At 32.6% G+C, this 12814-nt stretch overlaps 2 protein-coding genes and 7 non-coding genes across 9 annotated transcripts; 3 read left to right on the forward strand and 6 right to left on the reverse strand.

Moving 5' to 3' along the window:
• Positions 1-5: 5 nt before the first annotated feature.
• Positions 6-1698, forward strand: LOC125052897. Its single transcript, XM_047653968.1, has 3 exons — positions 6-294; positions 785-1001; positions 1187-1698. Exons 1-3 carry the CDS (start codon positions 233-235, stop codon positions 1403-1405), a joined length of 498 nt encoding a protein of 165 aa, XP_047509924.1. The 5' UTR covers positions 6-232; the 3' UTR covers positions 1406-1698.
• On the forward strand, positions 660-731 carry Trnad-guc. The gene has a single exon. It is a non-coding gene; the product is annotated as a tRNA-Asp (tRNA).
• A 60-nt stretch (positions 1699-1758) lies between the features above and the next one.
• LOC125053356 (glucose dehydrogenase [FAD, quinone]-like) lies at positions 1759-7257 on the reverse strand. The gene is made up of 4 exons (XM_047654694.1): positions 6941-7257; positions 4412-4566; positions 3858-3972; positions 1759-3158 (listed from the first exon to the last, which is right to left on the reverse strand). Exons 1-4 carry the CDS (start codon positions 7244-7246, stop codon positions 1836-1838), a joined length of 1899 nt encoding a protein of 632 aa, XP_047510650.1. The 5' UTR covers positions 7247-7257; the 3' UTR covers positions 1759-1835.
• Positions 4177-4295, reverse strand: LOC125053437. The gene has a single exon (XR_007117577.1). It is a non-coding gene; the product is annotated as a 5S ribosomal RNA (ribosomal RNA).
• Positions 7258-10070: 2813 nt separating the features above from the next.
• On the reverse strand, positions 10071-10152 carry Trnas-cga. Its single transcript has one exon. It is a non-coding gene; the product is annotated as a tRNA-Ser (tRNA).
• An 861-nt stretch (positions 10153-11013) lies between these two features.
• On the reverse strand, positions 11014-11085 carry Trnac-gca. Its single transcript has one exon. It is a non-coding gene; the product is annotated as a tRNA-Cys (tRNA).
• A 530-nt stretch (positions 11086-11615) lies between these two features.
• Trnan-guu lies at positions 11616-11689 on the reverse strand. Its single transcript has one exon. It is a non-coding gene; the product is annotated as a tRNA-Asn (tRNA).
• A 448-nt stretch (positions 11690-12137) lies between these two features.
• Trnae-uuc lies at positions 12138-12209 on the forward strand. The gene has a single exon. It is a non-coding gene; the product is annotated as a tRNA-Glu (tRNA).
• Positions 12210-12498: 289 nt separating this feature from the next.
• On the reverse strand, positions 12499-12613 carry Trnal-caa. Its single transcript has 2 exons — positions 12576-12613; positions 12499-12543 (listed from the first exon to the last, which is right to left on the reverse strand). It is a non-coding gene; the product is annotated as a tRNA-Leu (tRNA).
• Positions 12614-12814: the final 201 nt, after the last annotated feature.

Below are 12814 nucleotides of genomic sequence, written 5' to 3' on the forward strand. Positions count from 1 at the left end.
TGCGTGTGTGCTCGCCATTGAGTATTTAGTTCTCGCTGTGAATTAACGTTAGTCGCTTGTAAAAAGTTGTGAAATTATTGTGACATTGCCGACGATACTTGATAATAAGTCTCTTATCAAAGGATCTTGTGTTGTGTGCTGTGGCTTAGTGACAGTGAAAATTACTTGCAACGAGTTTCAATTAACAAAAATTTGTGGAAAATTGAAAAGTATCAATTTAAAAACCGCCAAAATGTACAACGATTCAGTAGTTCCTGTAAAAATGGAGTCTTTCAGTGGTATTGTGGCCAAAAGGTAATTAATATTTTTATTCTCTTTTTCCTCGATAATTAGCAAAAGAACTTTATGAATAAAATTAGACAATGTGTTTTCCAATATTGCACAATTAAATCATAATTAGGTTTTAAAGAAAATATAACTTAAGAATGAAAGCTTTCACATTGAAAGTATATATAATATATGTATGTATATATATTTTGTATACTTTTCCTTACACTAATACGCCTCGTGTAATTAATAATTTAGTAAGTGGATACATTCCTTAATTTTAATCCTCATAATTCAGCAACAAAAATTAAATATACTTTCATGTATTTCTTTATAATTAATAATGTTTTTAATAAAGCAACCGTTTGAAATTTTCGTTACTCTTGATACAATCCTCGGTAGTATAGTGGTCAGTATCCCCGCCTGTCACGCGGGAGACCGGGGTTCGATTCCCCGCCGTGGAGTTCAACTTTTTTATTTTTTTTCTTCCCTTTATTAATTATTTTGTTCTTTCAAGCCCAATTAGCAAATGTATCGAGACAGTACTAAGGCGAGCCTGTTTAGAGAAAAGGTTAACCATAGGACTGATGCCGGCACTGAAATACCTGTCTACGAATAGTCGAGGAGCACTATTCTGTATTCAAGCAGAGGCAAGGCCAGGAGACAGTGCTACTCACATGCAAGAAGTTCTTCTACAGGCCTTTTGTATGGAAAATGAAATTTATACCATAAAGGTAAACATAATTTCAAAAACAAATCTTGAATCATAAATAATTTTTAATAAAGGAGCATCATGAGTCACAAAGAGTTTTTAAAGTAATAAAAAGGATCTCAAAACAAACATAACATGGTCATATAGTTTATTAGGAACCCAATTTTATTGAAAAAATAATAATACTTTTTTCGTTATTGTTTCCAGGTGGATTCTGAGGATAAATTAAAGAACCTGTTAGGTTGCAGTAAAACGGCCTTGGACTTCAGCTGCGTCCTTATACATTATCCCTTTATGGACCCCTTCAGTGATTGCTGTGAAATGGACTTAACAATTCTCTCGGAAGCTGAGAAAGATTTAATTAACCACTGCGAGACAAATTGGGGCTACTCACAGATTCCAGTTATTAAACTTCCAGAGAAGTGAAATTATCTTATAACGTTTTTTGGAAAAAAGTTTAACCACTATTGGTTTTTGTTTCGCCACGGCGTACAACGCCATCTAGTGTTACGTTGTCCAAATGGACTTTTAGACGTAACCTTGTACATTGTTATCACGCCACTTTGGCTATACTTTGTATTTTAACGTTGTATAATTATGAGAGAAGGAGTATTGTACTTGTAAGAATTATTAAGGATTGTTAAATTTTACTGATTTTTCATACGTGTTTTGTACATTTGTAGATAATCTAGAGATTTAGCAATAAAATATAGCAAGATTATAGCGTTTTATTCTTTGCAGCATTCAAATGTTTTAAATAAAACAAACCCTTTGGATTACTAGCTCAATTTATTAAATCAAAATTATATTTTATAATTTTTAGTGACAAGTTTAAAACTGTCTAAAAAAGTGAAAATTATGTAGATTTTTGTGTCCAATAGTTAATAATGAATTCAGCACCAAGTTCTCCAATTAAAAGACAAGCTGCGTTAGTATTTCCAGATGGAGCCCGTGGCATTATTGACCCATCAATTACTCTCAATCTATCAATTCCATACACTTTTAATTTTGAATCTACTACAGCTTCTGAATCAGACTTCGGGCCCATCTTACAAGTCCCAACTGGATGATATGTACTTCCTGTGAAAGTTTTCATCAAACATATAAAGTAGTCCTTCGTTCCCCATTTATACTTATCGCAAGGCGGTAATGGTATTTCAATAAAATACGCTCCGCTTTCCTTAAACGCTTTCGTATGACGCAAAGATAATATGAAATCCACACCGCGGAGTAGAGCTAGCAAATCCACTTCCTCCCCAAAATAATTCGGATTTATCAAAGGATAACCGTAGATGTCTTTGGGATTCAGGCGCACGTCTCCACGACTTTTCGGTTGTAAGTTTTCTGCTCTCGGAGACAGGCAATCGTAAAATGCTGTTGGGAGAGTTTGTACTTTCAAATAGGATGTCAGATTAGCTACCAATTCTCTCCAAGAATGTATACTTCCAACTTGATACTGCACATCAGGGTACTTGAGATTTGGCTTTGATTTCAAAAATGCAATAGTATTAAGCGGTCCGTTACCAGATAATGGATTTTGTTTTGGATCCATTTCAAAGAAGTTTTCAACGTACCTAAATACTTCTTCGTTACTTACTCTTGTTGCTGTTCTATTTGGTAGTGCAATATAGACACCATTAAATGTGACATGATCGTGAAGATTCTTACCAACGGACAAATTTTTCACGACTGGAATCCCAACACTTTCTAACTGATCTTTGAGACCGATTCCTGACCACATCAGTAGTTGTGGTGAATTTATGGCTCCTGCTGAAATAATAACCTCTTTACTTGCGAGCGCAGTGAAGATTGTGCCGTTATTTTCATATTCAATTCCATAAGCTTTCATGTCTTTAATGAGAATTTTAGTTGCTTTAGAATTAATTTTTATAACAAGGTTTTTCGTTTTATTCCTGATGGGTTCTAAAAATGCTTTGTTTGCGGAACGCCTTTGACCATTTGAGACAAATGCTTGCGCCTGGTTGACGCCTTCTTGTTCTGCTCCGTTATAATCAATTAATGGCAGCCCTCGTTCAATAAAAGCGGCAGTAAGCATCTTTGATGGCTGGTCAATGTAAGGATATCTGGAAACTGGTTGTTCACCATTAAAGCCATGATAATACGGCTCTACGACTTCTGGTTGTAGATTACGCTCGGATTTTTTGAAATATGGCAAAACCTGCAAGTTTTATATATACATTACTATAAATATTCAAATTATAAAAGATACAGTATACTTTAAACGGTAACTGATATTATTAGAATGTTTTTATCTCAACAGGAAACTCGGATGCTACTATAGGGTTATTACGCTAAATATAATAAAAACCATGCCAGTATTATTAAGTAGCTTAGCTTATCCTTCGTGTTTTAAAAAACTGGTGTGGTAGGATGCCTTTTGCGTGAACCCAAGGGCAAATATGCGAAAACTATATACTTAAGTCTGGGCTTAAATTTCTATATCTATTTCATGATCATTTGTCAATCTAATAGGCCTCTTGTCTCTGACACATCACACACGCCGTTGACTTTTTGGGTCTAAGGACATTCCTCACGATGTTTCCTTCCATATGCGAGTGAATATTAAATGACCAATAGAAAGAAAGTCCATTAGTGCACCGCCGGGATCGAGCTTACGACCTCAAGGATAAGAGTCCCACCCTGAAGCCACTAGGCCAACATTGAACAAAAATCATTAAGCATTAAACCTAAGGAATAAGCGATTGCACCTCAATATAATGTAAGCCCAATAATGAATCCGACTGTAAAGACGTTTTATAAGTGGTCTATTGTACATTGACTATTTAGCACATGTAAATAAGTACGAATAAATGTTTATGTATTGCAATAGACTATTGTTAATAACAATCCGTCTTACGTCATCGTATGCCCATCCTTCGTTTCCAAGTTCTGCCCAGTGATCGTAATCACCTCTGTTGCCTCTGATGTAGGACATTGAATTTATAGAACTCGAACCCCCCATACCTTTGCCTCTGTAAATGATTAATACATCTTAATATTGAATTTATTTAACAAAAAATATCGTTGTACCACGAGTTGTGAAATCGCTAAGAAATAATCACAACACAAAAAAACAACTTATCGTACACGTTTAACGTCTACTTAAGTATGTTATATAATACTCTAACTTGAATGGTCTAAATGATTTAATTATAAAATACAAAGGAAATGCAAAAAGCAAACATCACGTGGTGTTCCCAGGCGGTCACCCATCCAAGTACTGACCACGCCCGACGTTGCTTAACTTCGGTGATCGGACGAGAACCGGTGTATTCAACGTGGTATGGACGTTGGCAATAAACTTCCAAATTGTACGTACCAATTCAATATTAAACTTAAATCGGATTCATGCTACATTTACTACTTAATCATTTAAATTTACAATAACTAATATAAAATTGCCCATAATACCTTGGCCAAGGACATCTTCCATTGTTTGCCAGACAACTTTTTCCGTTAGGCTCTGTGGTGAACTGCCAATCAGAACTTGATCCTAAGAGGGCAGAAGACAAACTCGGAATATTTGTTACTATTGGTTCTTCGCCACCCGCTTCTAATAAGAGTACCTATAATTATCATACAAATAACATATGTAATGGTGTAGAGATTACGATGTTCAAACGCGGCCTATTACTCCTGTATGTCAAAAATCAAAATCTAGAGTCTGGCTTATGAAAGAAGATAATTGAATTATTTAAATCTTTCGGATGGCAACACAGAATGTCATTGAATTTCTTAGGTTAGTATGATTTATTGTCTTGATACTTCATGCAATTACTCATTTTTATTTCTATTATGTATATGTATATTTTTTCCGAATAGTTAATACCTTTGTTTTATTTGATAGAATATTTCGTTTCTTTCGCAGGATTTGATTATTCCGAATAAAGTTGTGTTTTATAATAAATATAGCTTTTGTTTTCCATGCAATGCTACTCATTTTAAGTATCAATAGTAAAAGACTAAATACGTATAGTATTTAATTTTATATCAGTGTAAAAAATAATAAAATAAAATCAAGTATCGAGTTAGTTTAATCCACAAAATATATCAAACTTTGAATTTGCCGCGCTTTTTCGTTGTGTTCTTTCATTAGCCACACTCTAATACATTTTTGACATACAGGAATCAGGCTAAGCGCTGTCTGTCGTTCGCTTCGCTTGGCTCCGTAATCCATATCAAACTACCAAACTCAGCGAACTTCGTTTCGCCACCAGATGGCTTCGTTTTATGTAACATTTCGTTTGGTGATGATTGTTATGATTCGTATGATTTGATCCCGCTTTTCTGTTGAAATTTTCCTGAATTTTCTTTGCTATAAACGTCACGGAGCCCGAGACCTTTCCAACGAATGCAAAACCGTGGAAAGGAAAGCGTCAGGAAAGAAAACCCGACTTATTTTTATATAGTAGATATATTATATTATATTGATATTGACTAACCCTATTATTTAGTACATTCAACGTATTACTATAAAAACTTATATCGAGATACTTAAATAAATAAAATTACAAAAAGTTAGTTAATTTCTTTAATAAAATTTAATTTTAAATAATAAATGAACTCCACGCCATCTGTACGATCATGCTATAACTAACTAAACGTCAACATTCCATACGGTTAATCGAATTACTTCATTTAATTTAGTTGCCTTTGATATATTATAATATTTTACACGAGTTATATTTTATATTACAAAAGAATTATTGTATACTGAGAATAAAATTATAGTACTGTGTTTACAATGTGTACCATACGAGCAGAAGCAATAACTATAATTATGTAAGAAACGGACACTTAGTACAAAAACTAGGATTTCAGTTAGCAGCTTATTTTAATATACTCTCTCACACCATATGGAACATAGTGTAATTGTTGCAGCTCCTTACAAACGTTGTGTAAAACTAAAAACTTGACGGTTAAAAAGAGTGGCGGAAAGTTTATTGCCAGTTCTTCTCTTCCGTTCTACGCCCTTGATTTGAGAACTGGCAGCAAATGCAAAATTAGAAACATTTAATGTATATTTCTTTTTTGACGTTCATAAGTGTAAATTGTGTTATCTATATGAATAAATGATTTTGGTTTTGACCAAAAAATTGGAAGTTATTTTTTAATTAGCAATACAAATAATATTTCCGAAAGTCTTTGAATATATCAATATAGTATTGCCACTTCTAACATCAAACGGGTTCATTATAGTATTTTGTAAATTTTAAAATGTGCTGATAGTTTAAGTTTGCTATATATCCAGTATTTAGAAGAGTAAATTAATTAGGAGTTAAATTAATTAGTTTTTCGGTTTTCCTCAGTAGGGTTGCCAACGTAATTTATTTTTAAAATTATAATCTAATATTTATCATTTCAGTTTTATTAGGAGTACCTTATTAAGTGTGCGATACTGAAACTGAGGTCAAGCGTTCGAAGACTTCGAACTATGTGTTTGCGTGTTGTTCCCACGAGAATGTAAGTGCGTGCTCCTATTTCACCATGCCTCCTGCTGATAGGGGACAAGTCTTTGTTTTTATTTATGTTATTATTATTAATTACTTAAAATGTCATGTGGAACATGGTGTAATGGAAGCAGCTCCTACAAACGTTGTGTAAAAAAAAAACATGGCGATTAAAAAGAGTGGCGGAGAGTTTATTGCCAGTTCTTCTCTTCCGTTCTACGCCCTTGATTTGAGAACTGGCAGTAAATGTAAAATTAGAAGCATTAATATTTATTTCTTTAATGACGAATCACAAGTGTACATTGTGTTACCTACGTGAATAAATGATTTTTGAATTTTTGAATTTTTAATTTTGAACCCCTGAAATAGTTATTCCCCTTTCTGTTTTATTTCAAAGTCTAGCTTGTACGGTAAAGAAACACATCGTAACGGAACCAGTGTTTTAAGATTAGAATATCTACTTTTCTATAACTTCTGGTTCTATACTTACCCTCCACTTAGAATTTTCACTTAACCGTTTCGCAACAACGCTCCCAGATGTCCCGGCACCAACAATAATAAAGTCGTACGTCTCATTACAGAAATGTTTGTTCTCTGTGTTTTCAAATTGTGGCTTTCCATACAAATTAACTATAAGATTTAGGAAAGCGTATCCAAAATAAGAACAGGCAGTTAAATTAGAATTGGGAAGGCACACATTTGACAAATCAACCGGTTCCCACATTATAAGACAAATTTTATTCAGCGATTGGAAGGTTTTATTTAAATAATTGCTTATATGTGAACTGAATAACATGTAATCGGTAATGAGTTAATTACGGATAAGGATGAGCCAGTTCCATAATAAAATAGAAAATGAAATAAGTACCTAGACTGACTTGAATTAGGACTTTGCTTACGGCTTAGCTTCTTTCTCGGTGTTTTAGTACAACTTGAAAGGCAAGTTCTTTAGTGCTTTAGTGCGTTGCGAGTGAACGTTTACATTTATTCCAGTAGAGTATCATTACAGCGCCACAATGAACGCGCAACGACGTCGGCAAACACGCTCTATTCTACGCAAAATACTAACTGTAGTTATGGAATAAATAGAAGACGAGATTTTATTCGAAATAAATAAACTAAATATAAATAATAAATAATATAGCTTCTTTTAAGGCAGTGTATGCCGAATGCCTAGCCTGTTTGTTTTTCTATAAATTGCTTTTAACGTTCCACAAACATTCGTGAACAACATATTCATACACAATTTGATAGTTGTATCTTCCGACCATTTAGCCATCTTTAAAAATCAAAAAACACACACGCGTTTCACGGCACTTATGCACTCTCCTAAAGATTTTACTAAATTACGTGTTTACACGCAACGAGGGAAGATCTCGGGGGGTGCGCGGGCGCGGCAGTGGTATCACTTGAAACAAAAATAAAAAGCGATTCTATTTTGATTCAACATGAAAGTCAAGTAGAACCGTACTAAAGCAAGTAGCGTTTACATGTTTCAACTAAAGTACTATCCTAAAGCACTCTCCTAAACACTAAGATAATGTAAATCGGCCTTAATAGAAGGTTTCGAACTTATAGTTATTTTCATCTTAATTTACTGTGTGTCCAAGCAAAAGGGTACGCAAATCGTTACATGTTAATTCAGGAGATCTTTTAAGCCATACTAATTTCAGCATAAAAGTCTGCTCACACTTGGGCGCAATCCAAACTATCTACCCATTAAAATATTTGAACTGCGTATCGAAGTGTTATAAAAAAGATTTTGAGAATCTAGCATGTGCGTTTCATCCTTGTTTCGTCTTTGTATCGGTATCCAGATATGGTTCTCTTGCGTGGATATAGTTCTCTTTTGTGCAGACATTCCTGTTTACATCTTTCCGTAAAATGAAATTGCTATTAAATCAAATATTGAGTAACACTTAAAATATCGGATACTAGAAGAAAGACGTCATCTTAGAACAGTCACCGTTTTGCCCTCAGACGCGGGATGGGGTTAAGGCATTACCTTTTTACCATTACCGTTATGTGACAACGATAGCATTGTCACATACTTTTTTAAGCAAAGTTTAAAAGCGTACAGACAGTGGTAAACGACTTTGTTTCATATAATGTAAAGAAAATAAATACCTAATTATAATGCCACACGTAGTATGATAAAATTAATTTATTATTATCTCTTAATTAAAAATTTCAATTAAAGTATCAAATAAATTAAAGCGATTAGGGAGTAATTATAAAATAGTAGTTGGTACACAAAAATAAATAAATATTTAATTATTAAATAATTCATCCGTAATTAAGTCATTATCGATTACATGTAATTCAGTTCACATATAAACAATTATTTAAATAAAACCTTCCAATCGCTGAATAAAATTTGTCTTATAATGTGGGAACCGGTTGATTTGTCAAATGTGTGCCTTCCCGATTCTAATTTAACTGCCTGTTCTTATTTTGGATACGCTTTCCTAAATCTCATAGTTAATTTGTATGGAAAGCCACAATTTGAAAACACAGAGAACAAACATTTCTGTAATGAGAAGTACGACTTTATTATTGTTGGTGCGGGGTCATCTGGGAGCGTTGTTGCGAAACGGTTAAGTGAAAATTCTAAGTGGAGGGTAAGTATAGAAGCAGAAGTTATAGAAAAAAGTGCTTGCGTACAAAGTACACATGTCAGAAGTGAAACTTCTTTGTAATTAATTATTGTATTGAGTATTTAAGCTGCCCAAATCCCATAATTTAATTTTGCCAGTCATTCTATGAATAATACTAAGGCTAATTAAAACCTGAACTAAAATAAGTTGTTGTTATGTATATAGAAATACCACCATAAATATGGTAACAATTACCAAATAATATAACAAATTCATTATTATCATAATTGCTAACTTATGTCCACATTTTCAAAAATAGACAACAATATTATACAAGCACACCTTTATTAATATATAATTTGTACTAGCACATCTTTATTAAAGAAAAATCTTGTGTATTTATATTTACTTACTAACTTTAACATGTGGGGTAAACAATAAAACTATCTCTATAGACCTAATGCTAAGTTAATCACTCTATTTATTAACAATAAATAATATAACATTTGCTCGATTATTATAGCGCAATTATTATGTAACTACTAAACGAATACAGCAACCAATAGCGTGTTGCTTCATGCTACGTTTACCCTTTCTCACTCTCTCTCAATGGCTTTCTCCCTTTTCTTTGACAATTTTTTTTACCCTCATGCGCCTTAAGAAGTTTCACTTCAAAATAGATATTCTCATCTTAGAAAACTGGTTCCGTGATATGTTCCTTTAGCGTACAACTATGAAATAAGACAAAAGGGCGTAAAACATTTCCAGTGGTACGAATGCTTGACCTCTGGTTCAGAATCGCACACTTAATACGGTACTCCTAATTAATTTACTCTTCTAAATACTGGATATTATTTAGCAAACTTTATTCATCACTACATTTTGAAATTAAAAAAATACTATAATGAACCCGATTAATTTTAGAAGTAGCAATACTATATTAAATAACTTTCGAAAATATTATTTATATTACTAATAAAAAAAAAAAAAATTATTTAATAAATTAAATATATAAAAGAGATTCGCAGCCGGTAGGATTCGAACCTACGCTCCCAGAGGGAATCTGATTTCGAGTCAGACGCCTTAACCACTCGGCCACGACTGCTACGTAAGACTGATTAAAATGGTGGTATATGTCTAAGAACTAATAATATTTACTTAACGCTGTTTTCATTGGTCTGTTGTCGTGTAGTTTGGGTTCTGATGCACAATAAAAGTAACAATACTAGTTATGTTTTATACATGTTATGTAAGTAACGGGTATAGTTTGATACTTTAAATCGATATTTATTTTTTAGATAAATTTATAACATCAGTAAAGTTAATTTACATTAGCACCAGTGCCGTGGCATTTAATGTGTTCCAAGTCCGTAGATTAATATTTACTGCACGTCCTGGATTCGTCCTACAAACAATAATTGCACAGATTGATCTCGTTGCGTTAAATAATGATCGATAAATGAGTCGCAGAAATGATTCCGTTCTATACTAATATAGCAAATAGTCAAGGGGCTTATATTTTTGAGATCGGCATATGCAATATTTACTCGTATCATCAAATTGGGAAAGGGGTAGAAAGCTATAGCAATGCAATCGTTATAATTTTTATAAAGTATAGGTATAAATTAATTTTAAAATGTCATGTAAAATTCATACATACTTATAATATTTATTCATACATACTATTCAGTTAATTAAGATAAACTTGTTGTATTTTATTCGTTGAAATATACATAATTTGTGTTCTGGCTGTGAGGAATAAGAAAATAGAAAAAATGAAATATCTTATAAAAAATGTTCCCTTTTATGTACTGTATTGTACAAGTAAATATTTTAATTAATTTAAAATATTATATTTGAGATAAATAAAACATACAAGTTATGTATGTTTTATTTACATATACATATATGTATATGTACATATTTATAAATTGTCTAAAATATAATTATAAAAAAAAGGCAAGCAAGGGGACACCCGGGTTTGAACCGGGGACCTCTCGATCTGCAGTCGAATGCTCTACCACTGAGCTATATCCCCTATATTCCTACATATGAAATTTTTAGTTTAGTTAGAATCTTTAAAAATTCTAAATAAAATAAATAAATTTTAAATTATATTATTATAGTTATGCAAAAAACGCTAACTCAAAAGCCAAGAACATGTATTTTTATCTTTGCTTTGAAATTAAATAAATATTCTTTGATTCTTTAATCAGTAGTTAATTATTATGTATCTAGTTATTTTATTTGTTTAGTTAAACGGACAATATACATTCCAGTGTTATTTAAACAAATTAATAACCTGATAAAACGTTTTGTAGTACGGCTTTTAAGAGCGTAAAATCTCTACTAGTCTACAATCTACATTAATATTAGCGTTAAAGAACCTACCTAAAGACCCAGGAGAGTTTTACCTGGAACTAATAACTTCTCATTTATTTTTCATATATATATAGGGATCGGGAATTTCATGACCCCCTTTATCTTTGCAATTACGTTATATAATGTTGGAAAAGAAAAAACGATAAGAATGGCTTACATTCTACTGGAGAAATAACAAAAATTTAACGCCCCCGGGTGGGCTCGAACCACCAACCTTTCGGTTAACAGCCGAACGCGCTAGCCAATTGCGCCACGGAGGCGATGCTAACCTATATTAAATAATAATTATGTTTCTGTGTTAGAGAATATGATCCAAATTTACACGTATATTCGTATTTAATACAGAGAAATAATGCTTCAATCACTTATATTGATTACTAGGAGGTAATTTTTGTGATATACTTGAAACAAATCGTTATCCCAACGGGACTTCGCTTGAAATACGAGAGTGTATTTGTTTCATTCATTTTTTAAGGTAATAATCACTCTCGTGTGCCTATATAACGGTACTATTGTTATTGTTACCGTGTGGTTATAATATGCTGTTTAATTGATTATTTCAATTTGTCATAACAGCAATTGTTTAAACGAATAAAGCATTAGGTTCTCTTTATTCATGTTTCGATATGTAAACAGTTCCTAATGATTCAAATGAATGATGAAGTTAAATTGTTAATTTCGTTAAAAAAATTTGAAGCATTTGATGACTCCCGTATGGTCTAGTGGCTAGGATACCTGGCTTTCACCCAGGAGGCTCGGGTTCGATTCCCGGTACGGGAAATGTTTTTGAATTTTATTTTACTTGCTTAATACTATAATAAATAATACATTGGCTTAACGGTTTTTTAATTTGTCAAAAACATATTTTTATTAAAAGTATATTGTTTAAGCGAGGTATCATATAAAATTATAGATAGATATATAAGATTTGTAGTATAATTATTGTTCATAGTAGCAACGGGAAGGTCACCTGCCTAATTGTTAAAATATGTCCACCACCCGTGGACACACACTGCTAGAAGGTTCATTATTTATATTTATATGCTATGTATTGCAAACAAAAACATTTTGTCAGAAGTGGGATTCGAACCCACGCCCTCAGAGAGGACCAGAACAGCTCACACCTACATAGTAGGCAAGGTAATCCTTGAGTCTGGCGCCTTAGACCGCTCGGCCATCCTGACAGATATAGAAGTAGTCGAAATTTAAATACATATTCCACGCTTTAGTTTAAATATTTCCTTTCATATAAATTGCTCATATATAAACAAAAACTTAAAATTTTGTTTACATCGTGGAAGGTATAATTTGCAACCTCTTAATAATAACAATTTTGTGGATGTAATTAATTAGCAATAACTACATTAACAAAATACTACGGTGTC

The sequence above is a fragment of the Pieris napi genome, chromosome 10 (assembly GCF_905475465.1).
Source record: "Pieris napi chromosome 10, ilPieNapi1.2, whole genome shotgun sequence".
Lineage (NCBI taxonomy): Eukaryota > Metazoa > Arthropoda > Insecta > Lepidoptera > Pieridae > Pieris > Pieris napi.

Excerpts from the sequence above, each read along its gene's own strand:
- LOC125052897 (XM_047653968.1), top strand. The coding sequence starts at position 233 with ATGTACAACGATTCAGTAGTTCCTGTAAAAATGGAGTCTTTCAGTGGT. Across the intron at positions 295-784 it reads AGTGGTATTGTGGCCAAAAG|CCCAATTAGCAAATGTATCG; the intron begins GTAATTAATATT and ends TGTTCTTTCAAG. Across the intron at positions 1,002-1,186 it reads ATGAAATTTATACCATAAAG|GTGGATTCTGAGGATAAATT; the intron begins GTAAACATAATT and ends TATTGTTTCCAG.
- LOC125053356 (XM_047654694.1), bottom strand. The coding sequence starts at position 7,246 with ATGTTATTCAGTTCACATATAAGCAATTATTTAAATAAAACCTTCCAA. Across the intron at positions 4,567-6,940 it reads GTGAAAATTCTAAGTGGAGG|GTACTCTTATTAGAAGCGGG; the intron begins GTAAGTATAGAA and ends TGATAATTATAG. Across the intron at positions 3,159-3,857 it reads AAGGATGGGCATACGATGAC|GTTTTGCCATATTTCAAAAA; the intron begins GTAAGACGGATT and ends TAAAACTTGCAG.